At 45.6% G+C, this 17,679-nt stretch overlaps 1 protein-coding gene across 1 annotated transcript; it reads left to right on the top strand.

Annotated features, from left to right (window-relative positions):
* Positions 1–757: 757 nt before the first annotated feature.
* Positions 758–12,008, top strand: LOC117528131 (WAP, Kazal, immunoglobulin, Kunitz and NTR domain-containing protein 2-like). The gene is made up of 3 exons (XM_034190705.1): positions 758–990; positions 9,612–9,928; positions 10,101–12,008. The coding sequence occupies exons 1-3, from the start codon at positions 775–777 to the stop codon at positions 11,293–11,295; spliced, it is 1,728 nt and encodes a 575-aa protein (XP_034046596.1). The 5' UTR covers positions 758–774; the 3' UTR covers positions 11,296–12,008.
* Positions 12,009–17,679: the final 5,671 nt, after the last annotated feature.

The raw sequence follows: 17,679 nt of genomic DNA, 5'->3' as shown, positions 1-17,679 counted from the left end.
AATGAAATGTTTTTGGAGGGTTTTGACATGTGTAAACTGTCTATTGGTGTTAAGGTGGGACTATTGAAATACCTAGGGTGGGTACTGCCCCACTAAGCCTCGCCCTAGAGCCGCCCATGTAATATAGTATTACTCCGTGTCAAGTACTTTCTGTATTTTACTTCACTTACCTCTGAAGGGAAATATAACAGTATTTACTGGAACACTGAGTGAAAATGCAAATAGATTGTTGTGCGATTTGGTTGTGGGAAACAATGAGATGTTCTGCTGTACGTATATAGATCTTAAAGACGTGAAGATTATTATTATTTTTTAACTCCGTGTAAAAATAAAAATAAAAATTGTAAAAACTTCGTTCAGCCCACTTCTTCACACCACTTTTGCAAACTAAGGGTTAAAACAACCATCGCGTCTTTTACGCACAGGTGTCAGCCCAGTCCTGAGAATCCTAAACACTTTTCAATACTCCCCCCCTTAATTTTGGTGATCATAACTGTAACTCAGCCTGGCTTTGCTATCCGAGTGGACAGGACACTGTAATTCATTTACTTAAAACTTTAAGTGACTTTGCATGTCGCAACTGTAATCTCCTGGTACCTGAACGCAACTTGCGCCGCAGCTGCTGCTCGTCGGATCCGCGCGCGCGATCGTCTCTCACAATTTGCTTTAAAATCAACAACGCGACATTTTGAAATATTTCCGAACTTGAAAGGTTTTTTTCCCCACCCCCCACCCCCCCCATCCCTCCCGTTGGTTGGTTGTTTTTTGCCTGATATGTGGTGGATGCTGTTTCCGCGATGGATCTGGTTTGTGCTCGGACACTCTTCTTATACTTGGCTCCTTTATATATCCAGCTGCCGTGTGAGGGCAATGCCGATGTCTGTGGCAAAAGTGGTTTACTCTCACGCAGGTATGTGCCCGAATGACCTGAACCCCAACCTGTGGGTGGACGCTATGAGCACCTGCACGCGCGAGTGTGAGTCGGACCAGGTGAGTGCTGAAACCTGTTTCATATCAAATTTTAACATTAGCCCATAAATAACTGATTACTAAGATGACTTGTTTCTGCACAAGGCGTGTGCAAAAAAAAAAAAAAAAAAATCATAAAAATGTGTAATGTGCTGAAATTTTTCTTTAATTTATTTTCTAAAGCGCTCCTGCATTAGTGGATCATATGCAAAGTTGTACAAAAATATGAACAACACATATACACATATATAATTTGCTTTCTTTTTCAATCTACATTTTTAATTGCAGTTGTCACAACTGTGTTTCTTCGTTAGTAAAACACCAAATTTGAAATTTCCAATTTTTTTAAAGATACATAATTTCGCCTATTTTATTAAAGAGATTTAATGTGGAAAATAAAGTAAGAAATAGGTTGATTATAAGAAATCAATAAGTAATGAATGGATCAATATGACTTTCGGATAATGTAATTTTAAAGTGTCATAATATAATACCATATGTATGACGTTTTATCAGTGCTTCACATTCACAGTAAAATCAGTGTAAAACTAACACTGGCAGTGTTAAATTTACACTACCAGTGTATATCTGGGTCCTATTCTGGTCATAGTGGGACCATATGTTCACTGGCAGTGTTAATTTAACACTGGTGATTTTACTGTGTCCTTTATCAGAAATGATCTTTAGAATCTTTTTGTTTTATGTTTGCAGAGTCTTTGTTTTGTGATTTTTTATTTTATTTTATTATATATATATATTTTTTGCTTGTTTGTTTGTTTGCACAGTGCTATATGTCTGCTGGCTGTTCAGAACTGGAAATGACCATGTTTTTTAATGTTAAACCATAAACTCTGAATCTAACTGTAGATGTCACCGATATATAAAAACAAAATTATCAATTAACATTTTCATTTGCATCATGAATGATTCCGTGTTTGTGGATGTTAAAAGAAAAACAAATTTATACACTGGTTATGTCATTTTAGAGTAAATACTGATGGGTATTAGTATGCAAAACAGAACCATATGAAAAGATGCATTCAAAGATGATTGATGATCTGCTTCTTGAGTCTAGTAGAGAGACTCAATTAAGCAATTTGATAAAGTCTCCTAAATACCCAATTTGAACAACAATTTATTATTATTATTATTATTATTTGTCACATTTTCAATTAACCTCAGGCTTTTCTTTACAAGTATTCCTTTAATTTTTTTTAACAAGACTGTAAAGCAAGAGAAAGAATGTAATTTTTTCTTTTTTTTTACACTTTATGTTTATCAGTAATGAGAATACATCTAAATGGGAAAACAAAACACTCGGTAGAAGCTTTGAGTGGTCAGCTGTATTATTATCTTCACCAAGGAGGTTATGGCATTTGTTAATGTGTCTGTCTTTTAGTTAGTTCGACAGCGGGCTATCTCAAAAATATATAAGAGGATGTCAAAGGAATATGATGGCAAAGCAGAAGGAGGGGATTAGTTTTTTGGTGTGGATCTGGCTCAAAGGGTGAATTTTGTTTGTGATATTTAAAATTAGGTCTTTGATCCTAATTCCTTTGATTCAAATTAATTTAGTCTTGCCTATTCTGATCTTGATCAAGAAGTAGCTTGCGGTTTTGATCCTTTGTCTTTTTACCTTTTTGGTTTGATTCTGATTCCTTTGAGCTAATCCTATTTTTGAGCTTTGATTCTGAGCCATGTGGTCCTGATCAAGGGCAGCTCCTGCTATTGCTCCTTGATCTTTCAGCTTTGATATTTGTTAATGATTATTTTAATTCTGATTGTGCCTTTGATCTTTTGTCCTGATTCCACTGGTCCCGATTACAAGATCAAAGCATTCAGATTTTCCCCATGATCCCCATTACAGGTTCAATGCAAGATGGACTGTTGGGGAAAGTGTAGTGACACGGACCCACAACAGGGGGCGTAAATGAACGGACAATGAAAGAATGAAATGAAAGAATGTGAAATTTTGCAAACAGTCAATCACAAGGGTGACGTGTGGGCAGGCTCGAGGATAGAAGACGTCTGTCCTGAGAAGAACCGGAACCACACGATTTCCTCCGCCACCGAACCCGGAGAATACTGGAGCTGCCAAGTCCCGAGTCCCCAGGTGGCCACCGTCTCCGAATGTCAGATCTGGTACTGCTGGCAAGAAGCAGAAACAACAAGATGTGGGTGTGTGCACACCCAGTAACAGCACTGGTGGAGATTCCACCTCCACCTCTCATCCACACTCGTGCAGCTCCTGTCACACAGTACTTATCTGGTGGGGTGTAAAGCGAAGCTGTCGCCGGTCACGCCAATCTCCAGATAGTACACTCCACAGGAAAAAAACAGCTGCAAAAAATGAGTTTACTAGACACAGTTATTTATACGGCTGAGATTGTTACCTTCACAGGTCGATGATATCTCGTGAACGAGGTGGAGATGACGTCCGGGTTTTATGGAGTAGCATGAAGAAGTGTTGATGGGTGACAGCTGTCACCCCCGGCTGTGTCCGTGGCGGCAGCGCCATCTCGTGCCTGAAGCCCGCACTCCAGGCAGGGCGCCATCTGGTGGTGGTGGGCCAGCAGTACCTCCTCTTCAGGCGGCCCACACAACAGGACCTCCCCCTCAACGGGCTGACCAGGTTTATCGGGGTGTCGGCGGTAGAAATCGGCCAGGAGGGCCGGATCCAGGATGAAGCTCCTCTTCACCCAGGAGCGTTCTTCAGGTCCATACCCCTCCCAGTCCACCAAATACTGGAACCCCCGGCCCATTCGACGGACGTCCAGGAGCCGGCGTACTGTCCAGGCCGGCTCCCCGTCAATGATCCGGGCAGGAGGCGGTGCCGGACCGGGAGCACAGAGGGGTGAGGTGTGATGAGGCTTGATTCTCGAAACATGAAAAACCGGGTGGATCCGCAGTGAAGCCGGGAGTTGGAGCTTCACTGCGGCAGGGCTGAGGATCTTGAGGATTTTGAAGGGTCCGATGAACCTGTCCATCAGCTTAGGGGAGGCCACTTGGAGGGGAATGTCCTTTGTCGACAACCACACCTCCTGCCCAGCCCGGTATGCAGGGGCCGGGGACCGCCGGCGGTCTGCATGGGCCTTAGCCCTTGTCCGGGCCTTCAACAAGGCAGAACGGGCGGTGCACCACACCCGACGGCACCGCTGAAGGTGGGCCCGGACCAAGGGCACACCGACCTCTCCCTCCACCACGGGAAACAAAGGGGGCTGGTACCCCAGACACACCTCAAATGGGGAGAGGCCGGTGGCAGAAGACACCTGGCTGTTATGTGCATACTCGATCCAGGCCAGGTGGTCACTCCAGGCCGTCGGGTGCGTGGATGTCACACAGCGTAGGGTCTGTTCCAACTCTTGGTTGGCCCGTTCTGCCTGTCCGTTCGTCTGTGGGTGGTACCCGGACGAGAGGCTCATGGTGGCCCCCAGTTCTCTGCAGAAACTCCTCCAGACCTGAGAGGAAAACTGGGGACCACGATCCGAGACTACGTCAGCTGGTATCCCATGCAGACGGACGACGTGGTGGACCAGGAGGTCCGCTGTCTCCTGGGCCGTAGGGAGCTTCGGGAGGGCCACGAAGTGGGCCGCCTTGGAGAATCGGTCCACTATCGTGAGGATGGTGGTGTTGCCCTGGGACAGTGGGAGGCCCGTGACGAAATCCAGGCAGATGTGGGACCAGGGGCGATGTGGCACAGGAAGCGGTTGGAGCAGACCTTGGGACCTCCTGTGGTCTGCCTTGCCCCTGGCACAGGTGGTGCAGGCCTGGATGTACTCCCGGACGTCGGCCTCCATAGATGCCCACCAGAAGCGCTGCCGGACAACTGCCACGGTCCTTCACACCCCTGGATGACAGGAGAGCCTGGAACCGTGACAGAAGTCTACGACCGCAGCCCTGGCCTCTGGTGGGACGTACAATCTGTCCTTCAGACCTGTCCCCGGGTCCGGGCTCCGTGTCAGGGCCTCCCGGACGGTCTTCTCCACGTCCCAGGTGAGGGTGGCCACGACAGTGGACTCCGGAATGATGGGCTCCGGTGGATCCGACAGCACAGTTTTGACTTCGTCTTCGTGTACCCGGGACAAGGCATCCGATCTCTGGTTCTTGGTCCCAGGGCGATAGGTGATCCGGAAGTCAAAACGTCCTAAGAACAGTGACCAGCGGGCTTGCCTGGGGGTTCAGCCGCTTGGCGGTCCTGATATACTCCAGGTTCCGATGGTCAGTGAAAACCGTGAACGGCACAGACGCTCCCTCCAACAGGTGTCTCCACTCCTCAAGAGCCTCTTTCACCGCAAGGAGTTCTCGGTTGCCGACGTCATAGTTCCGTTCAGTCGGGGTCAACCTGCGAGAAAAGTAGGCACACGGGTGAAGAACCTTATTGGTCTTTCCGCTCTGGGATAGCACGGCTCCTATCCCTGAGTCAGAGGCGTCCACTTCAACCACAAACTGGCGGCTAGGGTCGGGCTGCACCAGAACTGGTGCAGTAGAGAACCGTCGTTTCAACTCCTTGAACGCAGCTTCGCACTGATCCGACCAGGTGAAGGGGACTTTTGGAGAGGTCAGGGCTGTCAGGGAGCTGACTACCTGACTGTAGCCCTTAATGAACCTCCTGTAGAAATTTGCAAAGCCGAGGAACTGTTGCAGCTTCCTACGGCTTGTTGGTTGGGGCCAATCTCTCACCGCCGCAACCTTGGCCGGATCAGGGGCGACGGAGTTGGAGGAGATGATAAACCCCAGGAAGGACAAAGAGGCGCGGTGGAATTCGCACTTCTCGCCCTTCACAAACAGCCGGTTCTCCAACAACCGCTGCAGGACCTGACGTACATGCTGGACATGAGTCTCAGGGTCCGGAGAAAAAATGAGTATATCGTCCAGATATACGAAGACGAATCGGTGCAGGAAGTCCCACAAGACGTCGTTAACCAAAGCTTGGAACGTCGCGGGGGCGTTAGTGAGGCCGAACGGCATGACCAGGTACTCAAAATGACCTAATGGGGTGTTAAATGCCGTCTTCCACTCGTCTCCCTTCCGGACCTGAACCAGGTGATACGCATTCCTAAGATCCAACTTTGTAAAGATTTTGGCTCCATGCAGGGGGGTGAACACGGAATCTAACAACGGCAACGGGTATCGGTTGCGAACCGTGATTTCATTCAGCCCCCTGTAATCAATGCATGGACGGAGTCCGCCATCTTTCTTGCCCACAAAAAAGAAACCTGCACCCATCTGGGAGGTGGAATTCCGGATCAGCCCGGCAGCTAATGAGTCCCGGATGTAGGTCTCCATTGATTCGCGTTCAGGACGTGAGAGGTTGTACAGCCTGCTGGACGGGAACTCCGCGCCCGGAATCAAATCAATGGCGCAATCGTATGGACGGTGCAGGGGAAGGGTGAGTGCCAGATCCTTGCTGAAGACGTCAGCAAGATCGTGGTATTCAACCGGCACCGTCAGATTGGGAGGGACTTTGACCTCCTATTTAGCCTGTGAACCGGGAGGAACCGAGGAACCTAAACACATCCAATGGCAGGTTTCGCTCCACTGAACCACTACCCCAGACGGCCAATCAATCCGGGGATTGTGTTTCAACATCCACGGGAAACCCAAAATCACGCGGGAGGTAGAAGGAGTCACAAAAAACTTGATCTCCTCCCGATGATTTCCAGACACCACCAGAGTTACAGGTTGTGTCTTGTGCGTGATTAATGGGAGAAGGGTGCCATCTAGTGCCCGCACCTGCAATGGCGAAGGAAGCGCCACCAGAGGGAGCCCTACCTCCCTTGCCCATCTGCTGTCCAGCAGATTCCCTTCTGACCCCGTGTCCACCAGTGCTGGGGCTTGAAGTGTTAAATCCCCGCTCAGGATTGTAACTGGGAGTCGTGTGGCAATGTGTGTGTGTCCCACGTGAATGTTATGACCCCCCCTTAGCCCAGTCTCTAAGGGCGGGTGTTGTTGTTTTGGCCGTTTGGGGCAGTTTTTCTGTATGTGCTCTTTTGAGCTGCAGAGAAAACAGTCCCCGCGGACCAGCCTCCTCATTCTGTCATCTGTTCTCATTTTGGCCCTGTGCGTTTCCCTAGCAACGTCAGCAGGGGGAGCTGTTGCCCCACGGAGCGCTGTGGAGCGTGGAGAGGGCGGAACCCTTTCAGACCCGGAAGGGAGAGGGACGGCGCATGCCCGGCCACGTCCTTCATCTCGCTCCCGACGGCGTTCCTCCAACCGATTGTCTAACCGTATAACCAGATCGATAAGCCCATCCAACTCCCGTGGTTCTTCCTTCGCTACCAGGTGCTCCTTCAGGACCGACGACAGTCCGTTTATGAAGGCAGCGCGGAGCGCAACGTCATTCCAGCCAGACCTCGCAGCCGCGATGCGGAAGTCGACTGCATATTTGGCTGCGCTCCGGCGCCCCTTTCTCAGTGACAGCAGCACTGTTGAAGCAGTCTCTCCTCTGTTAGGTTGATCAAACACTGTCCTGAACGCCCTCACAAACCCAGTATAAGTGGTAAGGAGCCATGAATTTTGCTCCCAAAGCACTGTAGCCCAAGCGCGTGCCTCACCACGAAGCAAGTTAATTACATAAGCCACCTTGCTGGCGTCAGACGCGTACATTACGGGACGTTGTGCAAAGACGAGCGAACACTGCATAAGAAAGTCCGCACATGTCTCCACACAACCTCCGTACGGCTCTGGGGGACTTATGTATGCTTCAGGGGATGGTGGGGGGGTTCGTTGAACGACCAGTGGAATGTTTATATCCTGCACCGGGTCGGCAGGAGGAGGAGCTGCAGTAGCACCCTGAGCGCGCGCTTCCACCTGTGCGGTGAGAGCCTCCATCCTGTGATTAAGGATGACGTTTTGCTCGGTCATCAGATCCAGCCGAGCAGTAAAGGCGGTGAGGATTTGCTGCAACTCACCGATCACGCCTCCTGCAGACACCCGTGCACCCTGCTCTTCCATTGGCTGTTCAACAGATGGGTGACGCCCCTCGGGATCCATGACGTTGGCCGAGATATCCTGTTGGGGAAAGTGTAGTGACACGGACCCACAAACGGGGGCGTAAATGAACGGACAATGAAAGAGTCGAATATGAACACTTTACTGTTGTGAATGAGCACAACAACAATACAGAGGAATGTGAAATTTTGCAAACAGTCAATCACAAGGGTGACGTGTGGGCAGGCTCGAGGATAGAAGACGTCTGTCCTGAGAAGAACCGGAACCACACGATTTCCTCTGCCACCGAACCCGGAGAATACTGGAGCTGCCAAGTCCCGAGTCCCCAGGTGGCCACCGTCTCCGAATGTCAGATCTGGTACTGCTGGCAAGAAGCAGAAACAACTAAATGTGGGTGTGTGCACACCCAGTAACAGCACTGGTGGAGATTCCACCTCCACTTCTCATCCACACTCGTGCAGCTCCTGTCACACAGTACTTATCTGGTGGGGTGTAAAGCGAAGCTGTCGCCGGTCACGCCAATCTCCAGATAGTACACTCCACAGGAAAAAAACAGCTGCAAAAAATGAGTTTACTAGACAGTTATTTATACGGCTGAGATTGTTACCTTCACAGGTCGATGATATCTCGGCAACGAGGTGGAGATGACGTCCGGGTTTTATGGAGTAGCATGAAGAAGTGTTAATGGGTGACAGCTGTCATGAGATGAGTGACAGCTGTCACCCCCGGCTGTGTCCGTGGCGGCAGCGCCCTCTCGTGCCTGAAGCCCGCACTCCAGGCAGGGCGCCATGTGGTGGTGGTGGGCCAGCAGTACCTCCTCTTCAGGCGGCCCACACAACATGAACAGTCAGACAGACAGACAGACAGGCAGACAATGATAAAAACATTATTTCCTTTGCAAAGGTTAATTGCAAAGAAGAGAAATAACAATAAAAGGTCCATAATCAGAATCAAATGTTAGCAGTCATGATCAAATATTAGGATCAAAGATCAGTGAGCAAAGATGAGCGATCAGGAACAAATATCAGGATAAAGATCATACATTAGCAAAGACAATCAGGATCAACGAAAGAGTATCAAAATCAAAAAAGGTAAATACAGTCTTTTTGGACTTTGCTGGTGGTATGTGCTCTCTGAGTGCCTTTCTAGTTTTGTTACAAGGGGTGATTGAGAAGTTTTGAGCCTGACCCAGAAAAAGTAGGGCATGGTTCTGCATTCTGAGAAACCAGCATTTCTCAAAGATGTGTGAAGTTTTGACTCAGTGGGTGCAATGTTGTGAAATGTTTTTTTTTTTTTAATGCTAAAGATGGAGAACCACACTCTACTTTTCAGGGTCAGGCTCAAAACCTTTTAATTGCCCCTCGTATATGTAATAAATCTGAGCTGGAATATTAAAAAATCTGAGCAAAGGTAATATTATGGCCCCCTGTTAGATGTGTCTGAGGACTACAGATGGAAAGTAGGTTTTAGCTAAATCTGGCATATTTACACTATGTCATGAAAATGTACAAAGTGTTCATTAATGTGCATTGTCCTCATTAAATAAACAATAAAGAAAAAATAACCGACTGTCAGTACACAGAGATCATTTAGATTTTGAGACTGCCAAAGGTAAATTTGCTCATAGATAAATGAATTTCACAACTATTCTAGATTTGGACCAATAGTTTTGCTTCTGCTTCAACCTTTAGGATTGTGAGACGTTTGAGAAGTGCTGCCCGAATGTGTGCGGTAACAAGAGCTGTGTGGCAGCACGCTATATAGATGTCAAGGGCAACAAGGGCCCCATCGGAATGCCAAAGGGCGCTACCTGCGACAAGTTCATGTGCTCTCAGCAAGGATCAGAGTGTGACATCTGGGATGGCCAACCCGTCTGTAAGTGCCGGGACCGCTGCGAGAGGGAGCCTCACTTCACCTGTGCCTCGGACGGCATGACCTATTATAACAAGTGCTACATGGACGCAGAGGCGTGTTCCAAGGGTATCGCTATCTCAGAGGTCGCCTGCAGGTAACATGTTAAGTATTTAAGATCTCTGCCATTTGCTTGTTGCTGCAATGAGGTAAGATGCCTTATTTCATTCCTACATATCAAGACAAATCCAATAGACGTTATGACTTTAGTGTGTACAACACAGAAATGTGTGCATTATGTGAAGTACTTTTATTCAACTTACCTACAGGTACCACCTGACATGGTCAAATACGAGTCCTATCCCAGCAGAGACCACGCTACGCCCGACTACAGCCCTCCAGACTACCCTCCCAGCTGATATCCAGCCCCCCGTCATACTCAGCAGCCCTGTCCAACTGGCTATATTTGTGGGTGAAACAGTGAGCTTCCTATGTGAAGTGTCTGGGAAGCCACATCCAACAATCACCTGGGAGAAACAGGTGAAGGGCAAAGACAACACCGTAATGAAACCCAATCACGTCCAAGGAAACGTTGTGGTCACCAACATTGGCCAACTGGTGATATACAATGCACAGCTTGGGGATGCTGGCATTTATACGTGCACAGCCAAAAATGTTGGGGGGAATGCATCGTCACATTTTCCCTTGGTCGTGATCAGGAGAGAGCCAAAAGATAAAAACACAGGTGGGAATGTCACCAATTTACCCTTTCCAACTGCAGAGTGCCTTCAGAGTCCCGACACAGACGACTGCGGAGAAGAGAGCATCAGTTGGTACTATGAATCAAAGAGGAATAACTGTTTCACCTTCACTTACAGCCAGTGCAACAAAAACCAAAACCATTTTGACGCGTACGAAGCCTGCATGATGTCCTGCGGAGGAGAACTCGCCGCCCCCTGTAGCCTCCCAAGCCTCCAGGGACCCTGCAAGGCCTACGAGCCTCGCTGGGCCTACAGCAAAAACCTGAAAAAATGCCAGTCGTTTGTCTATGGAGGCTGCGGCGGCAACGAGAACAACTTTGAATCCAAGGAGGCCTGTGAGGAGATGTGCCCTTTCCCCAAGAACCACAACTGTAAGGTATGCAAACCACGAGGCAAGATGGTGACCAGCTTCTGCAAGAGTGACTTTGTAATCCTGGGTCATGTGATGGAGCTGACAGAGGAGCAGGAATCTGGCCTTGCTTTGGTGACAGTGGAAGAGATCTTGAAGGATGAGAAGATGGGTCTGAGGTTCTTTGGGAAAGAACCCTTGGAGGTGACTCTCATGAACATGGATTGGAACTGCCCCTGCCCCAACATCACCGTAGCCGAGGGACAGCTCATCATCATGGGAGACGTGCACAACGGCATGGCCATCCTGCAGCCCGACAGCTTTGTGGGTTCCTCCAGCGCTCGCAGAATCAGGAAGCTCCGTGAGGTAATCCAGAAGAAAACCTGTGATTTCCTGAAAGATTTCTCCACTTGAACCTTAATGAAAGCTGTTGATGTTAGAGACTTCACATTTACCTCGCAAGACCACAAAACAAGTAACTCATCTGTCACCCCGTGTTCTTTATCGGGACATTCCTCAGCTCATGAATACTGCAGTCAGGTTTTTTTTTTATTATTATTATTTTGAGATGTTACCAAAGCTGTTTTAAAATTACAACACAACTGTATTATGCCGCAAGAGTACTCGGTCTGGAAACCAAATGTTATAATACCCAAGCATTTACCTTTAAAGCATTTAACCTTTCTAACTATTACTAAAATGATATTATGCAAACTACCTTTCTAAATATTATCTTGAATACACTAACGTGATTAACTTTTTATGTTACTCGTATGTGCGCTTATCTTCAAATACACATACTGTCGTATCCTCACAACCTCAGTTTATCAGCCAGAATCAAATAAGCTCTTTGGATCCCATTTATGTGGCGTCCCTTTTGATAAGTATTCATTTACTATACAGTACAATACAATACCATACGTTTATGGATGTCTACACTCTGTATTTATTGTTGGATTCTTTTATTATTATTTTTGTTCTAATAGAGTTATGACTAATGGTGACAGTCTTAGACATTGTACGGTTTTGTGACTCCAACTGCAAAGAGACGTGTTTACAACATGTTGCTGTTTGTTACGACGTGCATGAGATGTGGTGAATGAATAAACGTAATTTTGAAAGTTAAAGGATTTCGGTGAATTTTTTTTTTGCCCGCAGTTTACGTTTCACTTGCTGTCCCTTCATCGTTGTCCTCCTCATTCCACATGGAGGGACCGCTCTGGCATTAAAATCCTGAAGCAGGTCACATTCCAGTCCAGCTGTGGTGGCCTGCAGAGCTGTGTGTTGTGTTGTGTCTGGGTCTGGGGCCCTCGCATAGCGCACACCCCGCCGGCCAGCCTTGTGTGGCCCCTTTCATATCCAAGAGGCCGGGGTGAAGGGAGAGGAGGAGGAGGAGAGTTCGTTTTCTTATACAACCGCTCACATCTGCACTAAAGAGGTTTTAGGAAGAATATAACGTGGCTACATTGTCTACGAACAGTGCAGGCAGTGATAGGCACAGTTCAACTAATCAACGAATACATAATTAGCGAAGCACACGTTTTCATTAGCGGATTAGCTTTTCAGATAACTTTGAAAACCATTAGCAGTCCAACAACTACCACAAAATTTAGTTCAAGTGGCTTCAAGTAAGCTAATAACTAAAACCACACGCTTGCTAGTACAGTTCTCGACTTCAGGGTCCCATGATCCTTTGCGCACATGAAGGGGTTCTGGTCCAGTGCTAACATGGCGTTGCACAGAGACTTGTTGTTAAGTCGCAGTTATCAGGAAATTAGGAACTTCTGCAATGGGAATATCGATGGCACGTAACTTGGGTGTGATTCATCGTGGGATTTAATATCTATCTATCTATCTATCTATCTATCTATCTATCTATCTATCTATCTATCTATCTATCTATCTATCTATCTATCTATATCTATATCTATCTATCTCTCTCTCTCTCTCTCTCTCTCTCTCTCTCTCTCTCTCTCTCTCTCTCTATATATATACAGGCCCGGCGCCAGAAAAAAAAAATTAAGGGGGCAATGAGTTTATCACAGGGGGCGGGGTCGCCCCCCCCAAAAAAAGTGCACACCGGAGGGGACGTGCCTCTGAGTGTGCATAATGAATTGGGTGCGCTCCTAGAAAGCTCGTGTATTTAGGCTCCACCGTTGTAAGAGACTGACTAAGAGTGATGACAGTATTTATTTAATTATTATTTGAACGTATAGATCCTCGGTCAAGTGATCTCCTGCATACCACAAAACCAAACCAACAACTGATCTGAGAAACGACACGAGACAGTAGATTAACCCCACATACAGCCCTCCATCACAAGCACAAACAGCGCAATTGGGTCAAAGATAAAACGGGTCAAAGATAAACCTTTCATGTAGATATACAGTGGTCTCTCGTTTATCGCGGAAGTTACGTTCTAAAAATAGCCTGCAATAGGCAAAATCCGCGAAGTAGTCAGCGTTATTTTTTAAAATTATTACAGACTTTTTAAGGCTGTAAAACCCCTCACTACACACTTTATACACTTTTCTCAAACAGGCATTACCATCTTCTCACTTTTCTCTCATGTGTAAACACTCTCAAAGTTCAAAACTTAGTATAAAAATAAGACCAACCTGTTTTCAGGCCCAAACATTTGTCTGAGAAATAAAAATAGAACGTTTTCCTATAAATAATTATGATGGCTTTTAGAACTATCAAATTTAATTTTAATGATCAACCTACGAGGTTGGACACATAAGAAATTATTAATAGTGACTGACCAGTATTTCACAGTTCCTCTGATCGCGCCTCTTTATCGTGGCGCCGCTCTGCTGAAGGCCTCGGTGCAGGTGTCTTTTTCCGAGTGAAGAACAAAGTTATGGGTAGTTGTTGGCGCTCGTTTTTCTTCTGGGCGAGAAGATTCTTATAAACAGACACGCAGAACACAATGCGCGTACTCTCCCTTCACGGTGCTGCGACCGGCCTGCTTGATGAGGACGCAGAACACAATGCGCTGTAAAAAAACAAAAAACAACAAAAAAAAAAGCATGCAAAATTGGACTAAAAAAATCAGCGAAACTGCGAACCGCGTTATAGCGAGGGACCACTGTATTTACAACAATACATAACTTTTATCTTACCATAAAAGTCCATATCTTAACATAAAATTCTGTGTGGAAACTGGATGCTAGCCTACCTCAGAAGAGTTGAAGCCTTCGGTTGGATGCCGCGTTGAATCTTCTGAGAAGGACATCTCGCCACTCTCCGTTGAATTTCCTGGTTAGGTTATTCTCAAATGCCAGCCTTATTAAGTTCACCTTTCGTTCATGCAGCATGCTGCGTCTGTGATCACTAGGCTTTTTCCACTCGTGTGCAAAATCTTAACACCCTCCCCAAGTGAGTCGTGCTACATGATCTGCCTTTTGCAGATCAAAAGTCAAGCATGCTTTAATTCGTCTACCTTGCCATAATCGCTGGACTCAGGATCCTTTCCCTCTGCCGCACTGACAAGCGCAACCCTCAACCTATCAAATCACTTGAACACAGACATACGCCATATCCGTTTGTTTTAAAATTAATTACTTTAGTTAATTCATTTGGTTTATTTGTTAAATACGTGATATTATTGAACCCCTGGTAAAAATTATGGAATCACCGGCCTCAGAGGATGTTCATTCAGTTGTTTAATTTTGTAGAAAAAAAGCAGATCACAGACATGACACAAAACTAAAGTCATTTCAAATGGCAACTTTCTGGCTTTAAGAAACACTATAAGAAATCAGGAAAAAAAAATTGTGGCAGTCAGTAACGGTTACTTTTTTAGACCAAGCAGAGGGAAAAAAATATGGACTCACTCAATTCTGAGGAATAAATTATGGAATCACCCTGTAAATTTTCATCCCCAAAACTAACACCTGCATCAAATCAGATCTGCTCGTTAGTGTGCATCTAAAAAGGAGTGATCACACCTTGGAGAGCTGTTGCACCAAATGGACTGACATGAATCATGGCTCCAACACGAGAGATGTCAATTGAAACAAAGGAGAGGATTATCAAACTCTTAAAAGAGGGCAAATCATCACGCAATGTTGCAAAAGATGTTGGTTGTTCAGTCAGCTGTGTCTAAACTCTGGACCAAATACAAACAACATGGGAAGGTTGTTAAAGGCAAACATACTGGTAGACCAAGGAAGACATCAAAACGTCAAGACAGAGAACTTAAAGCAATATGTCTCAAAAATCGAAAAATGTACAACAAACCAAATGAGGAACGAATGGGAGGAAACTGGAGTCAACGTCTGTGACCGAACTGTAAGAAACCGCCTAAAGGAAATGGGATTTAACATACAGAAAAGCTAAACGAAAGCCATCATTAACACCTAAATAGAAAAAAACAAGGTTACAATGGGCTAAGGAAAAGCAATCATGAACTGTGGATGACTGGATGAAAGTCATATTCAGTGATGAATCTCAAATCTGCATTGGGCAAGGTGACGATGCTGGAACTTTTGTTTGGTGCCGTTCCAATGAGATTTATAAAGATGACTGCCTGAAGAGAACATGTAAATTTCCACAGTCATTGATGATATGGGGCTGCATGTCAGGTAAAGGCACTGGGGAGATGGCTGTCATTACATCATCAATAAATGCACAAGTTTACGTTGATATTTTGGACACTTTTCTTATCCCATCAACTGAAAGGATGTTTGGGGATGATGAAATCATTTTTCAAGATGATAATGCATCTTGCCATAGAGCAAAAACTGTGAAAACATTCCTTGCAAAAAGACACATAGGGTCAATGTCATGGCCTGCAAATAGTCCTGATCTTAATCCAATTGAAAATCTTTGGTGGAAGTTGAAGAAAATGGTCCATGACAAGGCTCCAACCTGCAAAGCTGATCTGGCAACAGCAATCAGAGAAAGTTGGAGCCAGATTGATGAAGAGTACTGTTTGTCACTCATTAAGTCCATGCCTCAGAGACTGCAAGCTGTTATAAAAGCCAGAGGTGGTGCAACAAAATACTAGTGATGTGTTGGAGCGTTCTTTTGTTTTTCATGATTCCATAATTTTTTCCTCAGAATTGAGTGAGTCCATATTTTTTTCCGTCTGCTTGGTCTAAAAAAGTAACCGTTACTGACTGCCACAATTTTTTTTCCTGATTACTTATAGTGTTTCTTAAAGCCAGAAAGTTGCCATTTGAAATGACTTTAGTTTTGTGTCATGTCTGTGATCTGCTTTTTTTCTACAAAATTAAACAACTGAATGAACATCCTCCGAGGCCGGTGATTCCATAATTTTTGCCAGGGGTTGTAATATTTTGCTATATTTTCCAGTATTTCTTTTTCTTTCTTTTTTATTTTTATTTTTTGATAACTCTCACATCCGAGGGGGCGAGGTTGATGTCGTGAGGGGGCGTCGCCCCCAAACGCCCCTCATGGTGCCGGGTCCGTATATATATATATATATATATATATATATATATATATATATATATATATATATATATATATATATATATATATATATATATATATATATATATATATATATATATATATATATATACGGACCCGGCATGTTTGAATGCCTTTGGTAACCACATTTCATGCTGGTTTGTGATGTTTTTTTCTTCACTGTGCTTGACGAGTGGCGACATCATTTTTGAGTCAAACCAGTGTCGCCAACTGAATGGTCCCCCCTAAAAATCGATCCGCCCTACATTCGCTGCGCATGCGTCATTTTAAAGCGTCAGCAGCATCATTTCTGAGCATCACCAGCGATTCACCAATTATCACCTTGTTTCTGCTTAAAACTGCACTCCAGTCATCATCTACTCTATCCCAACAACAGATATCTGAAGCTTTTGTACAGCAATCATTTCCACATAAATTCAGCATTATTTCATTATAAAAGACAGTGGAATTGATCAGAGCGCCACAGCAGCACGTCAGACTCAGATGAGCGTCAGTAGCGATTCACGGATTATCACCTTGTTTCTGCTTCAAACTGACTTTAGAATGATTTAAGAGGTTTTACTTTGTCATCTGATGGTTAATAATCACATTATTCCCTTTGATCACTTTGGGTGTAGAGACTCAGTCTCAGACGCATGCACAGCAAAGGCAGGGTGGACCAATTTTTAGAGGGGACTGTTCGGTCGGCGACACCGGAACTACTCCAAGTGCGCAGGGGATGGGGCCTTGAAAGACTATTATGCAAAATCAACACATTTTGCAAAGGCAAGAAGCATCACCTCAAGGACATGAAAGTGCAGGAGGTGAAGCCAGAGTAAATGTAAATTTTTAAGATTATTAAAATTATTTTCCATGTATATTTATTATTTCTTATTTGTTTAGTGCTTTTTAAAATGATTATTTCCTTCTCTTGACCTTATGAAAAGCAAAATAAACTTGGTTAATTAGTGTTAAAATAGTTTAATGAGCACCTGTGGCCTTTCTGTGTGGAGTTTGCGTGTTCTCCCTGTGTTTACATGGTTTCTCTCCGGGTGCTCCGGCTTCCTCCCACATCCAAAGACATGCAGGATAGGTGGATTGGAAACGTTAAATTGTCCATAGGAGTCCGTGCAGGTGTGAATGTGTTTGTCTATATGTGGTCCTACAACAGCCTGGTGTCTTGTCCAGGGTGTACCCTACCTCACGCCCTGTGACTGCAGCGATAGACTCCAGCCCCCAGTGACCCTTAATAGAAGTAAGCGGTTGAAGGTCTGTGTGTGTGTGTGTGTGTGTGTGTGTGTGTGTGTGTGTGTGTGTGTGTGTGTGTGTGTGTGTGTGTGTGTGTGTGTGTGTAGT

This window comes from Thalassophryne amazonica, chromosome 16, assembly GCF_902500255.1.
Source record: "Thalassophryne amazonica chromosome 16, fThaAma1.1, whole genome shotgun sequence".
In the NCBI taxonomy this organism is placed as follows: domain Eukaryota; kingdom Metazoa; phylum Chordata; class Actinopteri; order Batrachoidiformes; family Batrachoididae; genus Thalassophryne; species Thalassophryne amazonica.
Note: the sequence above shows the minus strand (reverse complement) of the source record. Positions and strands in the feature narration are given on the sequence as shown.